The 21,918-nt window shown below is 36.0% G+C and overlaps 1 protein-coding gene across 3 annotated transcripts in view; it reads right to left on the bottom strand.

Moving 5' to 3' along the window:
• The window catches only part of P4HA1 (prolyl 4-hydroxylase subunit alpha 1), a 71,911-nt gene that overhangs the window by 34,140 nt on the left and 15,853 nt on the right, over positions 1–21,918 (bottom strand). For all 3 annotated transcript variants that reach the window (XM_031956525.1, XM_031956524.1, XM_031956526.1), the window contains exons 2-5: positions 16,357–16,467; positions 14,936–15,032; positions 13,405–13,556; positions 3,826–3,963 (exon numbers count right to left, since the gene is read on the bottom strand). In XM_031956525.1, the coding sequence (XP_031812385.1) occupies positions 3,826–3,963; positions 13,405–13,556; positions 14,936–15,032; positions 16,357–16,432 (463 nt within the window). In that variant the 5' untranslated portion in view covers positions 16,433–16,467. The remainder of the gene's footprint in view (positions 1–3,825; positions 3,964–13,404; positions 13,557–14,935; positions 15,033–16,356; positions 16,468–21,918) is intronic.

The raw sequence follows: 21,918 nt of genomic DNA, 5'->3' as shown, positions 1-21,918 counted from the left end.
CAAGAGATCTTCAGTACACTATTGGATTCAGAACAGGAAAAAGAGCAAATGAATGTTATTGTTGCAATGCTTAAAACTGTATTTTTCCCTCAGTATAAATTTAAATGATTTTAATTTTAGAAATTTCATTCTGCTTAATAATATTTCTTTTGTATATTAAGTTTACAATAAAAAAATGTAGAGAAAATTAAGTAGCCTGAGTACAAATTTTTAAAAAATGTTTCTCAAATAAAAACAATTGACTTTCTCAACATGAATTAAAATAAGAGTTAAAATTCTTTAAGTCAAAAAAGCCATAGTAATACATCACTGAGATAAGATATTGAGCTGTCAGTGGATATAATCAACAGTAAAGTTGTAGATTAAATCAAGATTTTGTCCTAGCTGGATGGATAATAACAAATGTTTCTTTCTTTTTTAAGGGGAGTGGAAGTTATTACATTTTGAGTTGCTTCTTGTTCTTCTTCCTCTAAATATTATTGAGGTTACTGTATACAATGTTCTCTTGAGGTCTGCTCATTTCACCCTACATTGTTTCATGCAATTCGTCATTTTTTATATCACAGTAGTATTCCATCACAATAATATGCCACAATATATCAGTTATTCACTACAAGAAACTTAGAAAATTCATAGGAAACAAAGGAACGAAAAGTTAATTTTTATATTAAGCAGGCATTCTTCTCATCAGAAAAATGAGAGTACATTAACAGAGCAAAGAAGCAAAATTCATCACTAAAAGGTCACAAATCTTTGAAAACTTACAGACTACACTAGGATTTAATGTTTTCACCTGGCACTCCTCTGAAATGAGAAGATAAGCAGAAAATGTAACCTTTATTCAATTCAATTTACTTCAATAAACAACAAGTACCTGTTATGTGCTAGACATTATGCTAAGCAATGGGGAAATAAAAAGTGGCAAACTCTCAAAGAGTATACAATCTAATGTGAGGGACAATATGTAAACAAATAAACAAAGCAATCTATATACAGGATATAGGGGAAATAATTAACAGAGGGAAGCCACTGAAACCAAGGTCGGGGAGGAGGGGGAAGATTTCCTGTAGGAGGTGTGAATAAGTTATGACTTAAAGGAAGCCAGGGAAGTCAGTAATCAGAATGGAGAAGGGAGGGCATTCCAGGAATGTGGAACAGTTAAAGAAAATGCCCAGAGCTGAGAGAGAGAGAGAGTGTGTCTTATACATGGAACACCCTTGAGGTAGTATCACTGGATCAAAGAGTATGGGGAGAGAAATAAAATATAAGAAGCCTTGAAAGGTAAAAGCCCTCTGAAGGCCAAGCAGGGCATTTTGGTCTTGCTCCTAGAGGCGAGGGGAAGCCCCTGGAGTTTACTGAGTAGGGAGTTGCACTTTGGAAAGTTACTGAGTAGAGAAAGTGGCTGGATGGAAAAAGGGCTGGCACAGGGAGACTGGCAGGCAGACCTATGACCAGGCCACTGCAGTGGTCCAGGTGTGAAGGGACAAAGGACTATACCAGGATGGAGACAGTGAAAGATGCTGCAAAGTAAAATCAGCAAGCCTTAGTAAAAGCTTGGATACTAGTGAAGGGGAAGGAGAACAATGGTGAGGAATGCAGGATGATTCCTCAGGTCATCCTGTTGACTTTAGAACATCCAGTCTAAAAAGTAGATAAAGATACAAGATTTGAGGTCACCAGAGATTGGGGTTGAAAAAACAGATTTAAGAATCTTTAGCATAGAGATAGCCATTATATCCATGGAAGCTGATAAGACCACCAAGGGGAACGAGAAGAGGGCACAGGACAGAACATGATCTGGAGGAGGATCCAGCAGGGGTGACAGAGAAGGGACAATCAAAGAGGGAGAAGGAAAACCAGGAAAAAGTGGTGTCCTGAAACCCAGAGAGAAAACTGTGATCAGCATTCTCAAAGGTTGCAGAGAAATGAAGGAGAATGAGGATTGGGAAAAGGCCATTGGACTTGGTAATTAAAAGATCGTGAGTAAATTGAGAGAACAGTTTTGGTAGAATGATAAGGTCAGAAGCCAAAATACAAAGGGTTAAGAAGAGAGTAAGAGGGGGGAAAGTGGAAGCACTCATTGTAGATAACATTCAGGAGTTTAGCTACAAAGGGCCAAAGAGATAGAGGAGAAAAGTTAGCAGAAATGGAAGGATTAAGTGAGTTTTTCCTGCATGGGGAGACATGGACATGTTTGTAGGCAGTAGAAAAGGAGCCAGTAGAGAAGCAGAAACTCAAAATAAGTGGAAGAATGGGAGAGGGCAGGAGTTAGAAGACAACTCTGAGATACCACTACACACCTCTCAGATTGGCTAAGATGATAGAAAAAGATAATAATGAATGTCGGAGGGGATGTGGGGAAACCAGGACACTGATGCACTGTTGGCAGAGTTGTAAATGGATCCAACTATTCTGGAGAGCAATTTGGAACTACGCTCAAAAAATTATCAAATTTTTGATCCAGCAGTGTTTCTACTGGACTTATATCCCAAAGAGATCTTAAAGGAGGGAAATGGACCCACCTGTACAAAATGTTTGTGGCAGCCCCTTTTATAGAGGCTAGAAACTGGAAACTGAATGGATGACCATCAATTGGAGAATGGTTGAATAAATTGTGGTATATGAATGTTATGGAATATTATTGTTCTATAAGAAATGATTAGCAGGATGATTTCAGAGAGGCCTGGAGAGACTTACATGAAATGATGCAAAGTGAATTGAGCAGAACCAGGTGATCATTATATATTTCAACAACAAGAAAAAAAAAAAAAAACAAGATTATACAATGATCAATTCTGGCTCTCTTCAACAATGACATGATCCAAACCAATTCCAATTGTTCAGTAATGAAGTACACCAGAGAGAGAACTATGGGAAATGAGTGTGGACCACAACATAGCATTTCCACTCTGTTATTGTTTGCCTGCATTTTTGTTTTCCTTCTCAAGTTTTTTTTTTAAACCTTCTTTCTAGAGCTGATCTTTCTTGAGCAGCAAGATAACTGTATAAATAAATAAATATATATATATATATACATACACATATATATTAATGGGAGTTATAATATATATATCGTAGCTAACATATACTTTAACATGTATTGGACTACCTGCCATCTAAGGAAGGGGGGAAAAGAGGGGAAAATTTGGAACATAAAATTTTGCAAGGGTCAGTGTTGAAAAACTACTCATGTATATGTTTTGTAAATAAAAAGCTATAATAAAAAAATGTAAAATCAATCAATTCAAAAGATCACTTTAGCATTAATCTAGGTGGCAACAGATATAATTTTCTATTTCTCTAAGCAATAGAATCAAGGAAATCTGAGCACAGAGTGGTGACAAAGTAAGACTTCATATCCCAGGCTCAGCTGGCAGCTAAAGGGAAGAAAGGTTCTTGCCAGAAATAAATTAAAAAGCAGGATATCCTGCACAATGCAGAACACTTTAAAAAAATCTGATTGTGTATATCCGCCACATGCCCTGTCTTGAAACATGGTATATACGTACTGTAATAGCCAACTTTCTAGAAATTTTCTATACAAAGCAGGAAAACTAATAGGTTTTCTTAAGAAGAAAAAAAATTCTGAAAAAGGTTTTTCCCTTATTTCTTTAAACCAATTTTGTCTCCCAAGATCAGATTCTAACATGCAGCCAATTTATTGAGTGATAGAAAAAGGAAGGTTGTTTCATGCCTCAAGACTACCAGTCATCCTATCAATTACAAATCTGAAAGTACAAAAGCGCTTCACATTGTCAGAGTCCTAATGGACTCGACACATCAGTCAGGTGACAGATGTTTGGCAGAAGCACAGGCTCGTCTTACCTGGCAGATTACCCTTTGAGATGGTGTCTGTATCCAAATTGTAAGTGTCCTGGAGACGCAACAAGGCTTTGGCTGCTCCAGTTTGATCTTCATCATTAGGGAAATATTGTCTCTGAATGGTCAGGTTGGAAATGAAGCCTGGAAAAAGAGAAAAAGAGAGACATTAAGCCTCCAGATTCTACTTAGGTAATCAATTCAAAGTTCGCACACAGATTTGCAAAAAACCATCAAAACTAATGTATATGAAAATAAGAGAATAAAAAAGATTTGTATTTGTTAAGAATTCAATTACTGAAAATGATGCAGTTGATTTCAATTTGATCAAAACTCTAGAGTATGTTTAACACAGAAAGTAGATGTAAATCTGAGTCTCTCTCTTTCCTATCAACATCTACACTGAGATAAAAGTAGATTCAAAATTCAGCATTGGTGAATTGATGATTATTTTGCTTGGCAGTAAAATAGGAAGCAAAACATAGAGGATTTATAAAGGATGAACAAATTTGTGATTTTTCAGGTAAAAACTCTGGCCTATTTACAAATTTTGATAAATGAAAGGATTTTAAGCCAAAAAGAAGTACTGAGGGAGAGAACTATCTATTGATGTCCTATATAGCTTTAGAGAAGAAAAGTCTATGATATCCTGTGATATCTTCACAGGAAGACAAAAAAATTCAAGAAAGAAGACAGCAGTAATACACTTGACCTCAAACATCTATAAAGAAATGAAAACAAAAGGTCAAAATCAAGTAGAAAAATTTGACCTCATGATATCACTGAAATTTTAATCATAGGATAAAATCCATGATTAAATATGGCTCTAGATAGGTATTCTTTTTTTTTTTTTTTTTTTTTTTTTTTTTTTTTGCTGAGGCAACTGGGATGAAGTGACTTGCCCAGGGTCACACAGCCGGGAAGTGTTAAGTGTCTGAGGCCAGACTTGAACTCAGGTCCTCCTGACTTCAGAGCTGGTGCCTAATCCACTATGCCACCTTGCTGCCCCTAGGTAGGTATTCTTTACTCAAAAGAAACAAGACAGCAAAGGGGTAGAAATAGGATTGTGGGAATAGGGAATGGAAGATACAATTATATATTAAGACAGTATATTTAGTTTATGTAAGGAAATCCAGGAACCTGGAGAAAAATATATGTAGACAGCATTTGGATGAAGATAAGAAAGAAACATAGAAATGATTTTGTTACGGAGAAGACCACAGATCAAGACAGCTAGTGTACCACAGTGGATATAGTGCTAGGACTGAAGTCATAAAGACTGATCTTTCTGAATTTAAATCTGGTCTCAGAGACAACTTACTAGCTGCACAACTCTGGGCAAGCCTTAATTAAGGCATATAATGCCTTAGTTCCTCATCTATAAAATGAGTTGAAAAAGAAAATGCCAAACCACTCTAATATCTATGAAGAAAATCCCAAACAGGTTACAAAGAGCTGGGCACTGAACAAAAACAAGACTATAGATCACACAGACAAAAAAAAATTAAGAAAAATGAGACATCTGGGCAAACAGATCATAAACATGATCTACAGGCATGAAATAGTAGTGACTGGAGAGTCATTCAGTTATTCAGACATCTGCTCTTCCCTCTCTTTCTTTAAGTAAGGTAATGATTTTTTAACTTGACTTAATAACAATTTTCATCCTCCAAAATGTGCAGGGAAGCAACAAGGAGCAATCCTATTCTGAATCTAATTCTTCCCAATAGGAGGAAATTGCTGAAGTAGAAGTGATGAGATGAGAACGGGGGAGAGAAAAGAAAAGAAGGAGAATGACAGAGGAAAAGAAATCTTGTCATCATTTGACAATTATCCCAGATTTGGAAAAGGTAAATTTCAAAGATTTTCAAAGGAAAGACTATTAGAATGACAAATTAAAATTCAGCAGGAGAAAGTCAGCCCAGAAGATGTTAAAAAAATTTTTCAAGAATGAAAAAGTCACAGAAACAATTTGAATGGGGAAGAAAAATTAGAAATGACTGAAGAGACTACCATGGATTCACAGGAAACTTAACTAACTAATACCTTAAAAAGAAATGGAAAGAAAACTAAAGCAAAGGCAAGTTAGAAAAGCTGGTATAGGAAAAAAGTGCAATCTTCTAAGGCTAAGAGCAACAAAAACAATAGGTTGCTGGTTTATTGTTTTGTTTTAAATATTGGGAGAAAAAAGAATATCTAAGAAGATGGATAGAGCCTTTGCATAGAGCAGAGAAGAAATGGATTCTAATAACTGATTTTCTCTGTCAAGAAGACCTTTGCACCAGAAATAAGAGAGCAAAAATTGCTACTAAGAAATTGACACCCAAGATAAGGAAAGCAATAGAAAGCAAGCACCTGGTTGTCCTTGATGAATTCAAGTCAGATATCCAAGATGAATTATAACCTGAAACTGGCGGATGTGATTGCTAACTTTCAGTACCATCTGAAACAGCATGGAAAATGAGAGGAACTGCAAGACTATAAAAGGACAATTCTTGTCTTGATTTTTTTTTTAATGGGAAAAGAATGGAGTATAGAAATTATAGGACAATAAGCCTGTTTTTTAATCCTGGAAAAATTCTAGAATAGAATGTTAAAGAGATGGACATCTACAAAGGGAAGCAGTAATTATAAATCATCAAGTCAGTGTCATCAAAAATAGATCACACTAAAAATTAGGTAGACAAGGAAATCTAGTTTCCTTTTTAGCAGTTATTAAATCTCAAACACCAGAAAAATAGTATATAGTTTATCTAGACTTTAGAAAAGCATATGATAAAAGTATCTGAAACTATTTTTTTATGAAGAAAATGGAGAATTTGGACCAGATGATAATATAATTTGAGAAATTCAGAACTGACTTGAATTGCCAGATTCAAAAAAAAGTCACGAATGGTTCTCTGTCAATGTGACTGAAGGTCTCCAGTGGAGGACTCAAGGAATCTGAGCTTGGCTTCCACGGCCAAGTCTTTCAACTTTTCAACCCAGAGACTCCACCACAGAGTACCTATCTCAAAAAGGTCAGTAACAAAAAGATAGACCTCAAGTTCACCAAAATATTTAGAGTACCACTTTTTGTGGGAGCAAAGAATTGGGGAAAAAGTAGATGTTCCTCAATATGGCAAAGGCTTCTTGTTGTCTTTCATTTGAAGAAGATCAAAGACATCAATGATGTCTTGACTTGCTCATGAATTAGGTTAAAGTGATGTAAAGTTGCATAAAGTCATCAGCCTCACTCTCTCTTCCAATGTTATCAAAGTCAAGAAGACTGGCAATGTCCCAGGATGCAGTGGATGACCACGGCATCTTCAGTGTCTGACCAAGCTCTAAGCGTTCCACAGTGCCTGCTTCAGCAGCCTTTATGGACATTGGAACAAATTGTTCTCATCCACCTAATTCACCAGGGGAAGTCTTTAGATGCTTGAGGTAGACATCCCCCTAACTCATCAATGGATGGTGGCAGATAGAAAAAATAAGAAAGAGGAAGAAGGAGGTGAAAGAGAAGAAGAAGGAGGAGGAGGAGACAGAGACCGTGGTGATGGCAGTGGTATTAGGATAAATACTGAGATAACATTATTTGATCACAATAGTTACTTTTTTTCCAAAAATGGTTTGAAACTATGGGAAATTTCAAAATTTTATTTGGCCAGCAGAGGGACAGACGGTTTCTTCTAATGGACAAATGTATATGAAAAGCAAGTAGTTCAAGAGGTCCAAAGTTAACTGAAACATGTTCACTTTGAAACGTCAACTCCCAAACATGTAAATTTCCATGTGGAAGATAGGAGAAAAATCCTTAAAATGTGTTTTTCCATAACAAAGCACGAGAACTGCAATCTTTAAGAAAAAAAAAGGAAATGAGCTGTATATTTATATCAGCGTTACAGGGCATGACTACACTTTAAATCATTGAGACTAACATTGTAAAGGATTTCTAAATCATTCAGCCTTATTCCTTAAGCCAAAATAAATTTCTATCAGCATCTTCTGTATTACTTCGTCTAAATCAATATCAAATAATGTCACAAATAAGTACTTAAATTTGGGAATAGATCATTTCATGTTGATACCTTTCCTTTTTAAAAAAATGTCTTAGCATATACTCCAGTTTTCTTTATCATTTGTGAAACATTTGTAATTATCTGACTAGCACTTCATAGAAACCTCAGCTCTCTTTTCAGTCTTTACCTTTCTAAATCATGAATTGATCTCCATTTTCTAGATAATTCTGGTATTAAGCATCTCAAACATAGCATTAATCTTACCACTCACAAAAGTACCATCTTCACATTTGAGCATTCTGAAGTTTTCTGATTCGACCATTATCTATTGGATTCCACGTGCCCTGCTATCTTCTTTTCCCAAACCCAAGTTTTCATTCACGTTCTAATCCCTTTGTTTTTCAATTCTCTCCCAAGTCACCGTCTCATCCTAGTCATTCTCTTTTCTTTTCCCCATATTGACTCTTTGGTGACCCAATTCAGCTCTACGCTGTCTTTTCCTCTCTTGAATTCTGAGCTCCCTCACCATTTTTCCAATTGTGCCCCATCAAGCTTCAGCCTTGATTCACACCAAGAGCTCAATGCAAAGCCAGGTGGGAAATGTAAATTGGCTGGCTTGGGCTCCTCTCCAAAATGAAGGCCCCCAGAGGAACTCACCAGAGGGAGAAGAATGGCAACATAAATATTACTGGGTGAGAAGGCCCTGCTCTGAGGAAACCTACAAGATAAGGTAGCAGCTAAAAATTGGTGACAAAAGCCAGAAAACAAGAAGCAGAGCAGGGAGGAGAATGTTAAAATTAGCTATCCTGGGTCTCTCCCTAAAATGAAAGGCCTGGAAGGAAGGGAGAATGGAGAATGATGCTCCCAGGTGAGAAGGCTGCAGAGGAAGATGAATGCCCCAAAGAGAAGAGGTCCCAAGAAAAGTTGTTCTGGAAAGTATTAAAGAAAAAATGCCTATGGGACATCCCTGTTCAAAATGTCCAATATGCATTTGATAATGAAAAGAACAACACTCAGAAACAGACCAGGCTACATAAATATATAATCTGAGAGGCATCTCTACTATGTAGAGATAACTGAACCCATTGGAACTAAAGAAGTCATTGAATATAGATAAATAGGAGAAAAATGGGACTAATCTGAGATGTAACTTTAGTTGATGATACAATAAAAAAGATGAAGATAAGCAATCAAGAAGCTCAAAGGAGAACAAAGAATAAGCACAAAAACTCAGAAAAAGAGAGTCCACGATCTCAGATGCTGCTGAGAAAATGAGAACTGATAAAAGACCCCTGAACTTGGCAGTTAAGAGATCATTGGTAACTTTAGAGAAGGAAGCTTCAGTTCAGTCATGGGGTCACAGTGCAAGCAGTAAAGGAATTCATCAAAAAAAAATATGATCAAAAGATGATGAGGCTGCTTGCAAATGCAAGGAGGGGTACCTGAGAGGTAAAACACTTAAGTCCTTATCATTTTTTTTCTCCATACAGATAATTTTGTTTCTACATTTTCTATCCTGGCCCTTTCTCAGTCTAGAAGATTGATGCTAAGAATATCTTTAAAAAAATTTCGGGGGCGGATTCTATCAAACTGATAGAATATATTGATTTTAAAGGTTAGTTTATTTTCTAATAAAATTATACCCTGAACTCTTTAGAGGCTTATAATAGAAACACAAGCATAACTTCAAATGTGATGTTTTGATTTCTTGCAATGTTCTGATTTCGTGTGATTGTTAGTATTTCAACAATTTTTTTTAAAAAAGGTGCATTCCAAGATTATAACCAATGATTATAGTAATCTAGTGCTTAATAAATCCAAAGACTCCAACTTCTGGGATAAGAACTCGCTATTTGACAAAAATTGCTGGGAAAATTGGAAAATAGTATGGTAGAAACTAGTTGATGATCAATACCTAACAAAATAAAGTCCAATGAGTTCATGATTTAAACATAAAGGGTGATACTATAAGCAAATTAGGAGAACAAGAGATAGTTACCTTGAAGATCTATATATCCAAAAGAAGGAATTTAGGACTAAAAAAGAACCAGAGAATATTATGAAATGTAAAATAGATAATTTTCTTTATATTAAATTAAAAAGGTTTTGTGCAAATAAAACAAATGCAGCAAATTAGAAAGAAAACAGAAAACTGGAGAGGGGGAGGGAATTTACATACAAGGTTTCTGATAAAGGTATCATTTCTAAAATAAGTAGAAAACTGACTCAATAAATAAGAATATAAGCCACTCTCCAACTGATAAATGGTCAAAGGATATGAATAGACAATTTTCAGATGAAGAAATTAAAGCCATTTCCTAGTCATATGAAAAAATGCTCTAAATCACTATTGATTAAAGCAATGCAAATTAAGACAATTCTGAAGTATCACCATACACCTCTCAGATTGGCTAAAATGATAGGAAAAGATAATGATAAATATTAGAGCGGGGATGTGAGAAAACTGGGACAGTAATGCATTGTTGGTAGAGTTGTGAACTGATCCAACCATTCTGGAGAGCAATTTGGAACTACACCCAAAGGCCTATCAAACTGGGAATAATACCCTTTGATCCACCAGTGTGTCTACTGAGTCTCTATCCCAAAGAAATCATAAAAAAGAGAAAAGGATCCACATGTGTAAAAATGTTTGTAGCAGCCTTTTTTGTAGTGGCAAGGAACTGGAACCTGAGTGGATGCCCATCAGCTGGAGAATGGCTGAATAAGTTATGGTATGTGAATGTAATGGAATATCATTCTTTTATAAGAAAAAATGGGCAAGATGATTTCAGAGAAGCCTGGAGAGAATTTACAATAACTCATGCTAAGTGAAGCAAGTAGGACCAAGAGAACATTGTACACAGCAACAAGATTTATGATAATCATCTCTGATGGACCTGACTCTTTTCAACAATGAAATGATTCAAGGCAATTCCTTCTTCTGATAGAGAGCCATCTGCATCCAACAAGAGGACTATGGGGACTTGAATGTGAATCACAACATAGTACTTTCACTTTTGTTGTTATCGTTTGCTTGATTGTTTTTTCCTCTCATTTCTTTTTCCCTTTTTGTTCTGATTTTCCTTGTGCAACAATGATAAATGTAGAAATATGTTTAGAAGAACTGCACGTGTTTAGCCTATATTGGATTACTTGGTGTCTAGGGGAGAGGGGAGGTGGGGAGGGAGGGAGGAACATTTGGAACACAAGGTTTTGCAAGAATGAATGTTGAAAATTATCTTTGCATGCATGTATTTTAAAAAAATAAAAAGCTATTATTAAAAATTGTATTCATACTTAATCTCTATCAGTTTGCTTGCGATTTTTGGGAGGGGAGAATTAAAGGAGAGAAGAAGAAAAATTTGAAACACAAGTTGAAGCTGAAAAATATCTTTATATATCTTTGGAAAAATAAAATACTATTGAGGAAAAAAAGTGCATTGTACCTCAGTGAGTCAGGACAGCATATCCTGTTTTAAAAAGCTGATACTCAAAATATATTCAAGGCAACTCAAATTTATAAATATATTTGCTACTTTTTCCCATTTTTATTATCTCTTTAATTGTTTTTGTTCTTTAATATTGTATTAGTCACCTTTTTGAAAATTATTTGGGAAGGGAAAAGTCATAATAACAAAATAAGTTCAAGAACATCTAAATTAATTCATTTATAAAGCATTTACTCAGCAACTCTATGCCAGCCAAAGAGTTGGTTAGAAATAGTCATACCCAGAATGTTTGCATTTAAAATAAAACACCTTAATCTTTAACAGAGGAACCTAATTAGAAATATGACCATGAAATTATTATTTGTCAACTAATCAAGACAGGAACTGGATGGTTTTCAAGGCCTTAACTTCTTTGTTGTTGCTTCTAATTTTGAGTAAAAAAAATTTCCAAAGAAAAAAATTGCTATTTTTTTAACCAAAAAACTCAGCTGTGTCAAATATGTCAAAACTTTATTTTTATTGGGAGAATGGGTGCAGAAGAAAAAATGTTTTGTTACTGTTAAGTGGTTAAAGAATTTCTTTAACTTTGAACCTAAATCCAAGCAAACCTCTCATCTAGGAGTGAGTAAAAATATAGTAATCCGAAAGGAGAGTTCCTGAACTCAAGACAGTTACCTATTAGTGTTCATTGCCCCTACATATATGTCTATCACCTCAGATTTGCTAAAGGGCTGGAAGTCAGGGAAGATACACTGGAGAGTACAGAATTAGTCTAAAGGGGAAAGTGAAACAGGAAACTAGTCTGAGAGTAGCATGAAGACACAAAGCTAAAGGAGAGAAATCACGGAGATGTAGTATCATGATCCCAGGACACAACTCATGACCTCAAATGAAGAATGGATTCAGATGCCAGAACAGAAAAAAAAAGTTGAAAAAGACAACTTCACCACACATATACAAAAAAATCTAACAAAAACCCACACACATACACAACCTAAATCAGGACCCACCAAAACAAAAGGGGATTTATTTCAAGCAAACCAAGCAGGACAGGGGTGAGGGAGAAGAGAATACTTCCAAAGTCTGACTTCAAGGTGATGGAGACAATTCCAAAACCTCTTATGGAAAAGAGAAGACACTTAGGAGTCTCGGCAGAGAAGAACTTAAATGCCCAAGTGAAACTTCTCCCATAAACTGAACAGCTAAGTTCCTTCAAGGTCATGAGTCCAAGAAAACTAGTCTGTCAAATGGGGAAAAAAAAAAGAAGTAAATTTTATAAATGGGCTCCCTCCCACCCAGAGTCATGGTTAGAGAAGCAGATTCTGCAAGAACTGGAGACATGATAGCATTACCAAACCAAATTCACTGCCTAGAGACTGGAGTTAAAATTATCATCCGACTGAGACAAGACCAAGGTTGCTGAAACTAGACAAGATTGTGAAGAGCACCAGTTAGATAAAAGAGAATATAAAAAGAAGAAAGTCTAGACTGCTAATAACTTGCATGCAAAGCTAGGATTAATTAAATAAGACTTAAAACTTTTAACTATTTCCATTTGATTTCAGATTTATGATTTGTTCTAATTTTCTGATATATTTTCCTATACAATTTCTAATTTTAAAAAAAGCTAAGAAGCATTGTTCTTTTTCCAGAGAGCAAAGCAAAAGAGAAACCAACTAACCAATCAAACCAACCAAAAAATAATTGAGTCCTTCTTCTCACAATCTAATTCTGGAGACAGAATCTCAGTTCAAGGATTATATCAGCAAGAACATGGCACCAGCATGGCTTAGCCAAGTTTGGGGGCTTTATTAGCAGGGGAAAAAAAAAGGGAGATCAGTGATAAAGCCTATCTGGATATTATTTCAGTTACTTACAAACACTCTGTGCTTCAGGAGTAACTGCAGCCTTACTCTTTTTTTTTTTTTTTTTTTTTTAATTTAATAGCCTTTTATTTATAGGTTATATGCATGGGTAACTTTACAGCATTAACAATTGCCAAACCTCTTGTTCCAATTTTTCACCTCTTACCCCCCACCCCCTCCCCCAGATGGCAGGATGACCAGTAGATATGCAACCTTACTCTTAGCAATCACTACAGAATGAGGCTTTCCTTAAAGCCTCTTCAGACTTACCATCTGACATGTCCTTAAGGACCAGATTCTCCAGTTCACCCCATTCAGTATTCAATCGTTTCATTAGCTTGAATGCATTTACAGGGTGCCCAAGGAACCCCTCTGGATCCTTTGTTGCTGTACTGGTTAGCTGATCCAACTTCTCTGCCCATCTGAACATTCCAAACACATGAGTGGAATATTATCAATTAAAAGGGAAACCTTTTAAAATGCAAGATTATGAAGTTATCTATTCCTTAACATGTTAATTACTGGATTAACAATTATATTACACACACACACAAGTTTTAATGATTTCAATCACCCAAAACTTAGTGGTAGATGTGATCTCCTAACTTGCCTATATGGCTAAACTCTGAGAGAATGCAGCTGCCCATTATGATCCTTTGTTTGGGCCATCCAATGTGGGTACAATGTGACTTAGTACCTGTTAGTATCTCAGAAAGTTTATGGTGGATATAGAAATATGTTTAGAAGAATTGCACACGTGTAATCTACATATTGGATTGCTTGCTATGTTTGGGAGGGGAGAATAGAGGAAGAGGGAGAAAATTTTGGAACATAAAGTTTTGCAAAGGCAAATGCTGAAAACTAACTTTGCATGTATCTGAAAAATAAAATGCTATTTCAAAAAAAAGTTTGCTCTGAAAGGGTCCATGTAAATATGTGTCTAAAAATAAATTTTATTGCTTGTCCTTAAGCGCAAGAAATTTACTTTGTAACTCACTTAGCTACACTTAAATTGTATTTACTCAATTTATCAAAGGTTCCAAGGAGGACTATGTAAAAGACTGACTTAGTCACTTGGAATTTAAACTTTATGACTTGTTATAAATGTAGCGTGTAGCATACCGCATGACTGACTTGGAGTCAAGACCTAGATTTAAACTCCACTTTATTTCTGAGCCTTAGTTTTTTCCTCTGTAAAATGGGAATACCTTAGTAGTATAGTTCTTCACAGAGTTCTCAGGTTCAAATGAGATTCTGGGAAGATATTATGTAAATAGCATTTTTTGATTTGGTCCAGGTCTATGATTTTTTGTAAGAGGAACTTAAGGGAAAATTCCCTTCATGCAACTCATTTGTAACTTCTTCAAGAGATGTTTTGGATATTGAGACATGAAATAACTTAGCCATAGTTGCTCAGCTAGTTTGTGTCAAAGGCAGGACTGGAATCTGGATCTTAGCACCTCAGTGTCTTGTTGCTTATTATTATTTTTTAAATTCATCTTAGTCTCATCTTTTTTTATATATATTCTATCTCTACCCAAGTGGATGAGCTAGTCTTTCCTGACAACCTTGTCCAAAACACCCACCAGCCAGCCCTGTCCATTCCCCACAGCTATCTCAGTTCTTGCCCTTATGTGTTACCCTTTTGCCCCCAGGTCTGGTTAGGGATTATCCCTTCAGAAGGCTGTCACATGGCTTCCCTTAGCAAAGGAATACCTGAAATCTAGGTATCCTTATTGTATCCCTCACACAGCCGAGCAGCAGTCCTCACCAAATCTCATTTGTAAAACCCAATGCTTACTTTTTCACTTGCTCCAATTTGAGCTCCTCGGCTTTAATATAGTCTTTCAGGGATGTTACCAGGTCTTTTTCAGTGTGGATTAGATCTGTCATATGACCTAAACAAGAGAAATTTTTAAAAGTGATATAATCAATTTTCTTTAATCTCTTAAATTTTAAAAAGTGCAAGACATGAAAAATTCTATTACAGAATTTAAGTGAAAAAGAGTTGAGAACTGGAAAGAATCTACCAGATGTTTTTCTGGTAAACAAAAAGATGTAGCCAAAAATTTTCTTGAACATGTGTTTAACTTCTAATTTTTAAGCTACTCAATTTTCCAAGCTCCAGTTGTGCTAGTAAAATTGTCTTTACAGCTGGAAAATTTAAAAGAAAAAAAAACACATTCACACATTTCAATGCTCAGAATCAAAATTTCAAATTTTAAAAATATAAATTTATTTTGGTTTGAATCTTTTAATCCAAAAGAGAATACACTTACATACTTGATAATAGAGATTTATTCAAGAAATGTTCATATTGGATGATGATGAAAATAAACATTTGTAAAGTACTCTGAGTTTTGGAGAGCACTTTCTTTAAAATTATATCAGATATTTCAGGCATTATTTCCATCTTACACCTGAGGACACTGAGACTTAGAGATGCAAGTAATTTGTCAATGGACATAAAACCAATTGTTATGATGGGGAGGTCACTGGTGTATGATTAACTATGCCTACTGGTTACTATTAGGTAATATTTCTAAAACATTTAGCACAATGCCTGGCACATGATTGGTCCTTAATAAAGGCTTGTTCCCTTCCTTCCCTCTTAAAAGGAAGAAGCTGGGTTTTTTTTTTCTTTTTTAAACAAAGAATAAGGGTGGACAAAGTGGAACAGTAGTGTTGCAAAAAAAATGAGCAAATGCACAGAGCAGGAGGTCCAGGGTCAAAGAGACAAACAGAATAACCTTGGAACTAATGTTCTCGATGTGTTATATGGTTTAAAAAACAAACTAGCAACCTATATCTAATGGAGATTTGTGGTTTCTTATACAATCCTCTTTTTCTGTTTTTCTTTGACTATAGAAATGATCATATTTGCTGGTATTTATCTAATTCGGAATAACAAAAAAATTAAAATAGCATTTTTAAAAGAATTACATTCAAATGATGAAGAGGGCTAGAGAAATATGTACTATCCAAGTTAAAGTTTCAACTACTGGGTTATGCAATTATGGCAGCCAATAAAGCCAAGTTTTATGTAAAACATTGATTATCTGTAAATAATTTAGTCACCTAAATTTTTTTTAAATATTAGAAGGAACTTTTAGAATGGAAATTAGTGCTGTGATAGGATAAGGAAGGGAAGTTGGTGGGGAGAACCAGTAGGTAACAAACACCAATCAAACTTGTTTACATAGAAATAGAACAAGTTCTTACCAATTGATGTAAAGAAGTCAGTATGGGCCACAGAATGGTGGAACAGGAGTCCTATGATTAAAATGCACCAGAACATCCTGGAAGGCGCAATTTTATAGAAAGTCACAAAACCTAGAAAAGGACAAAATCACAACTGGTGTTTTAACTTTCTGAAGAATTTCTTTTTTCTTTTCTTGGTGAATGAAATTCTTAAATGTTGCTGTCACATATTATATTTGAACTCCTTACTGGAGATATATATGGAGTGATAGTCAGAAACCAGCTCCAACTTGTTTCTCAGTGAAGATGTTTTGATAGGCATTTTACATTGCTGAAAACATAATTTCTATGCACATTGAATCAAATATTCAAACATCTATTCCCTATAACAACAACTTAAATGAATATCAGTGCCAATTATTCTGAAAAGAATCAGAATTTTTGAGCTGGAAGGAACCTTAATGATGATCTAATCTAATCTATACTTGAAAAATAATTCCCTCTACAACAGAACTCTTAAGAGATTAGTGCAGTAGATAGAGCAATGGGTCTGGGATCAGAATGATTTGAATTCAAATCTGATCTTATACAATTTCTAGGCCTGTGATCCAAGGCAAGTTACCTAACTTTGGTCTGCCTGTTTTTTCAACTAGAAAATGGAGATACCAATAGAACCTACCTTTCAGTGTTGTAATGATCAAATGAAATTTTTATAAAGTACTTAGCACAGTTCCTGGCCCATAGCAGGTATTTAATAATACTTATGCCCTTTCTTCTCTCAGCTAACCTATCCTTAAAGACATCCAGGACCATCTCCAATTATCCTGACTATATTTGGCCACTAGGCCTAGATGGCTCTGAAGGGTAAAATGAGGCTGGTGACTTTGCTCTCCCTCACTAAAACCTAATTCATTTGTAAGTCATAACATCAACACCCTGAGATATCATGATCCTCTTGAATAAAGAACAAGTAACAGCAGCCTTAAGGAAAACAGATTTATCCTAAAGTAACCCATTCAACTTGTGGATAATTCTCTCAAGACAATTTTCTTACTGGAAAATGAATGGATGCCCATCAATTGGAGAATGGTTGGGTAAATTGTGGTATATGAATGTTATAGAATATTATTGTTCCGTAAGAAATGACCAGCAGGATGAATACAGAGAGGCTTGGAGAGAATTACATGAACTGATGCTAAGTGAAATGAGCAGAACCAAGAGATCATTATATATGTCAACAACGATACTGTATGAAGATGTATTCTGATGGAAGTGGATTTCTTTGACAAAGAGGCCTAATTCAGTTTCAGTTGATCAATGATGGACAGAAGCAGCTACACCCAAAGAAAAAAACACTGGGAAATGAATGTAAACTGTTTGCATTTTTGTTTTTCTTCCCGGGTTATTTTTACCTTCTGAATCCAATTCTCCCTGTGCAACAAGAAAACTGTTTGGATCTGCACACATACTACAACATATTCAACATATATAGGACTACTTGCCATCTAGGGGAGGGGGGTGGAGGGTGGGAGGGAAAAAACGGAACAGAAGTGAGTGCAAGGGATAATGTAAAAAAAAAAATTACCCTGGCATGGGGGTTCTGTCAATAAAAAGTTACTATAATAAAAAAAAAGACAATTTTCTTATATCAAGTCCAAAAGCACTTCTTTGACCCCATCCAGCCTTCCTAATTGTCCCCTGGGCGCTCTGTTACAGTTCTTCAGGTACCGGAAGGCAGACAAGTTCAGATATCCCCAAATTCCTTCAATTGATTCAGGTTGCTCTCCTCTGGACATTGTCCAGTTCAGTGTCTTTCCCAAAATGTGGTGTTCAGAACTAAAATCTTCCAGCTTGGTCTTTTCAGAGTTGAGCACATCAGAACTCTCACTTCATTATTCAATAACGTGCCTCTTTCAGATTGTATTATTTTCCTTGGCTGACATACTAAAACCTCCCAAATCTTTCTGAAGCCACAACTAGCCACGCCTCCCCTCAAATCTAGTCAATCAACAAGCATTTGTCAAGTGCTCACCAAGTGTCCAATACCCAGCTTGTATTTATGAAACTTTTTTGTTATTGCTGTTTTAACTCAAGTGCAAGTACAGAATAATGATCATAACCCTGGGTTTGGTATAAAGAATTCTTGGATTTGGATCTAGTTTTCAGCCCTTATTAACTATATAAATTTGGACAAATACCCTAAGCCTCAATTATCTCATTCATAAAACAGGGTGAACAGCATATACCTCACAGGATTGCTGAGGCTCATATATGACAATTTGAAATATAAGTAAAGCACTTTGTGAACCTTGGAGATCTATATATATATATATATATATATATATATATATATATATGTCAACTGTTATTTGAACATTTGAAAAATGTTTGAATTTGAAAAATCTTATCAGATGGGACTCAATGAGATGGTCTGTCAGGAATTTTTTGAATCAACAAGCATTAATTAAGTACCTAGATGTGCACTGAGGGTATAAAGGCAAAAGTGAGACTTAGACCCTGACCTGAAAGATCTTATATTCTAGTTGGGCTATCTTCTAGTCAGATAGTCATAATTTCTACCCTGGTTTATGTCATACCCATTTAATAAATATACCCCCTTTATTCATGCCAATGAAAGGAATAGGCACTAGGCTTATTTACAGTGATATTTATGTAACCCTAACCCTATATATATATATATATATATATATATATATATATATATATATATATTTATATAACCCTAACCCTAAATTTATGTTTGAGAAAGCTCTATCAATGTGGGCAGCTACCTTCTCTGCCACTTACAGTCTTAGTAAATTCACAATAGCAATTAGACATTAAGTGACATGCCCAAAGTCACACAGAGAATAGATGTGCAAATACAGATCTTGAACTGAATCTTCCTAGTTTCCAGGCCAAAAGCACAGGACCAAACCCAGGGTCCTAGGAGCATTCCACTCACTACAAGTTTTTCAAGGTAACATTAGACCACTAATAACTACTTCTGGGATCTTAGCCAGTCAACTAATTTTAAATATATATAATTGCATGATATTTCTAGCCCATATTTCACCATATTTTCCATAAAAATAGCAAGATACTCAATGCTCTGATAAAACAGCATCTAATCATCTTTTCTATAAGAATAGCATACCCAATGTCATGATAAAATCTAGGTAAATTGTATCTGTGGTGTTCCCCATCATAATAATATCTAATACATATAGCCTTCAATGTTTGACAAGGGCTCTCTCTATCTTGTTATTTAATCACCACCAAAAAAACTGTGAAATGGGAAGTCTTATTATCATCACTATCCTTCCCCCTTTTTGGGCCAGACTTTCAAAGCTAACAAATGTCAGAAGAGGCTTTCCTGACTCAAATCCACCCAACACAGTCCACAAGCAACTGTCCAATAAAAGACAATGAGGGTGGTCTGTCATAGCCTGGTGCTGATGCCATCCTAAAGAGCTAAATGATGAAGCAGACTAAATAAGAGATTTGGAATCAGGAAGACCTGAGTATAATTCCTCTACTATTTTCCATGATCTTTCTAGGTAAAGTTCACTGGATAGCGCACTAACTCTGGAGTCAGAGGACCTTGGTTTTAAAGTCTCTTCCCTCCTCTACATGTGTGTTATTAGGCAAGTCCTTTGCCTTCCCTGGCCCTTATCTGAAATAGGAGTTTGGACTAAATGGCCTGAGGTCCCTCTTAGTTCTAGAGCTGAGAGTCTAGCAAAGATCAACTAAGATGAAGTCCTATCTCTCAACAAAAAGAGCCTCTTGGCATGGCTCTCTCAAAATTAGTGCCCGGAATTATTATTTCAGCTATTCAAGGAAACTACAAGTCTGTCACCATCCCTTATCCCTTCATAAATTTGCAGTTTGCCATGCTGGTCCAATTCCTTCAAAGAGTATTGTGGGAGGTAGCACATGAGGTTGAAAGAAGGCAGGTATTCATAATAGATAGGGCAGTAAACAAGTCAGAAATCAAGTTATTTAATATTTCCATGCCTTGGGCTCCTCATTTAAAAGAAGGCTTGGGCTTTGGCCTCTAAGGTCCCTCCCAGGTCTAAATCTTCCATTCCATGGCTCAGAGAGATAAAGCGAGGAAGGAGAGCATTCCAAGGATGGACTGAGAGATGAAATACCAAGTAATAGGAACAGCAAGTTAGCCAGATTGGCTAAAATGTGCAGTGCAAGGAATGTGTGAGCAGTCTGGAAAGACAGGCTGCAGTTGGAGTGAAGAGCTCTGAATTATTTTCTGGGGAGGGAACAGAAGGGGAAGAGGAAGAACAAAGATAGAACACTAAGTAGTTCCACAGAGCATGGAATCAGAAAGACCTGAACTTAAATCAAATTTCAGACATTTAATATCCATGTGACAAGTCACTTACCCTCTCTGCCTCAGTTTCCTTATCTGTAAAACAGGGATGATAATAGTACCTACCTCCCAGGAATGTGAGGATCAAATGATATGATACCTGTAACGCATTTAGCACAGTGCGTGGCACATAGGGAGTGCTATATAAATTTTAGTTATTATTAGAACACTGTCATCTGAGAGGTGAAAACAAGCAGGAAAAGAGTCATCAAGAGTGTCAGATGACAGAGAAATCAGGAAGGACGTGGACTAAGAAAAGTATACTAGGACTTTAGCAATTGAGAAATCCAAAGTAATCTTGGATATATTTCTTTAAGGAGGGACAAGTAGAAAGCGAGAAAGCAGGAACAATATGTACACCACTTTTTTTCTTCTACTGCCGTATCGGGCATAGAGGTGATCTGAGAGCTCTTACAGAGAACTCTGCCAGAACAGCATACTTTCTGACAGGTCCCATCAGGCTGAGAAACCTAAGAATATGGGGCCCCTACCTGACTACTCTCCAAGAGCCACTCTAGCTAAATGGAGAGATTTATCACTTCAAGTTTACATAGCCAAGGACAATTGGGGGTTGGAGGTGAAAGAGAGCTGGGAGAGAATACAAACTACCAACAAAGGTGATGAGGTTTACAATTCATTCAAGTGAGTATCTGCACAATGAAATTACATCTTTAAGAATTACACCCAAAAAACTGGGATACTAATACATTGTTGGTGGAGTTGTGAACTGATCTAACCATTCTGGAGAGCAATTTGGAACTATGTCCAAAAGCCTATCAAACAAGGCATACATTTGATTCAGCGGTGTCTCTACTAGGTCTGTATCCCAAAGAAATCTTAGAAAGGGAAAAGGGACCCACATGTGCAAAAATGTTTGTGGCAGCCCTTTTTGTAGTGGCAAGAAACTGGAACTGAGGGGATGCCCATCAATTGGAGAATGACTGAATAAGTTATAATGTATGAATGCTATGGAATATTATTATTCTGTAAGAAACAATCAGCAGGAGGATTTCAGAAAGGCCTGGAGAGACTTACAGGAACTGAAACTAAGGGAAGTGAGTAGGACCAAGAGTACACAGCAACAACAAGAGAGTACATTTTTTCAACAATGAGGTGATTCAAGCCAATTCCAATGGACTTGTGATGGAGAGAGCCAAACTGCATCCAGAGAAAGTACTGTGGGGACTGAATATATA

Source organism: Sarcophilus harrisii, chromosome 2 (assembly GCF_902635505.1).
Source record: "Sarcophilus harrisii chromosome 2, mSarHar1.11, whole genome shotgun sequence".
Taxonomy (NCBI): Eukaryota; Metazoa; Chordata; class Mammalia; order Dasyuromorphia; family Dasyuridae; genus Sarcophilus; species Sarcophilus harrisii.
Note: the sequence above shows the minus strand (reverse complement) of the source record. Positions and strands in the feature narration are given on the sequence as shown.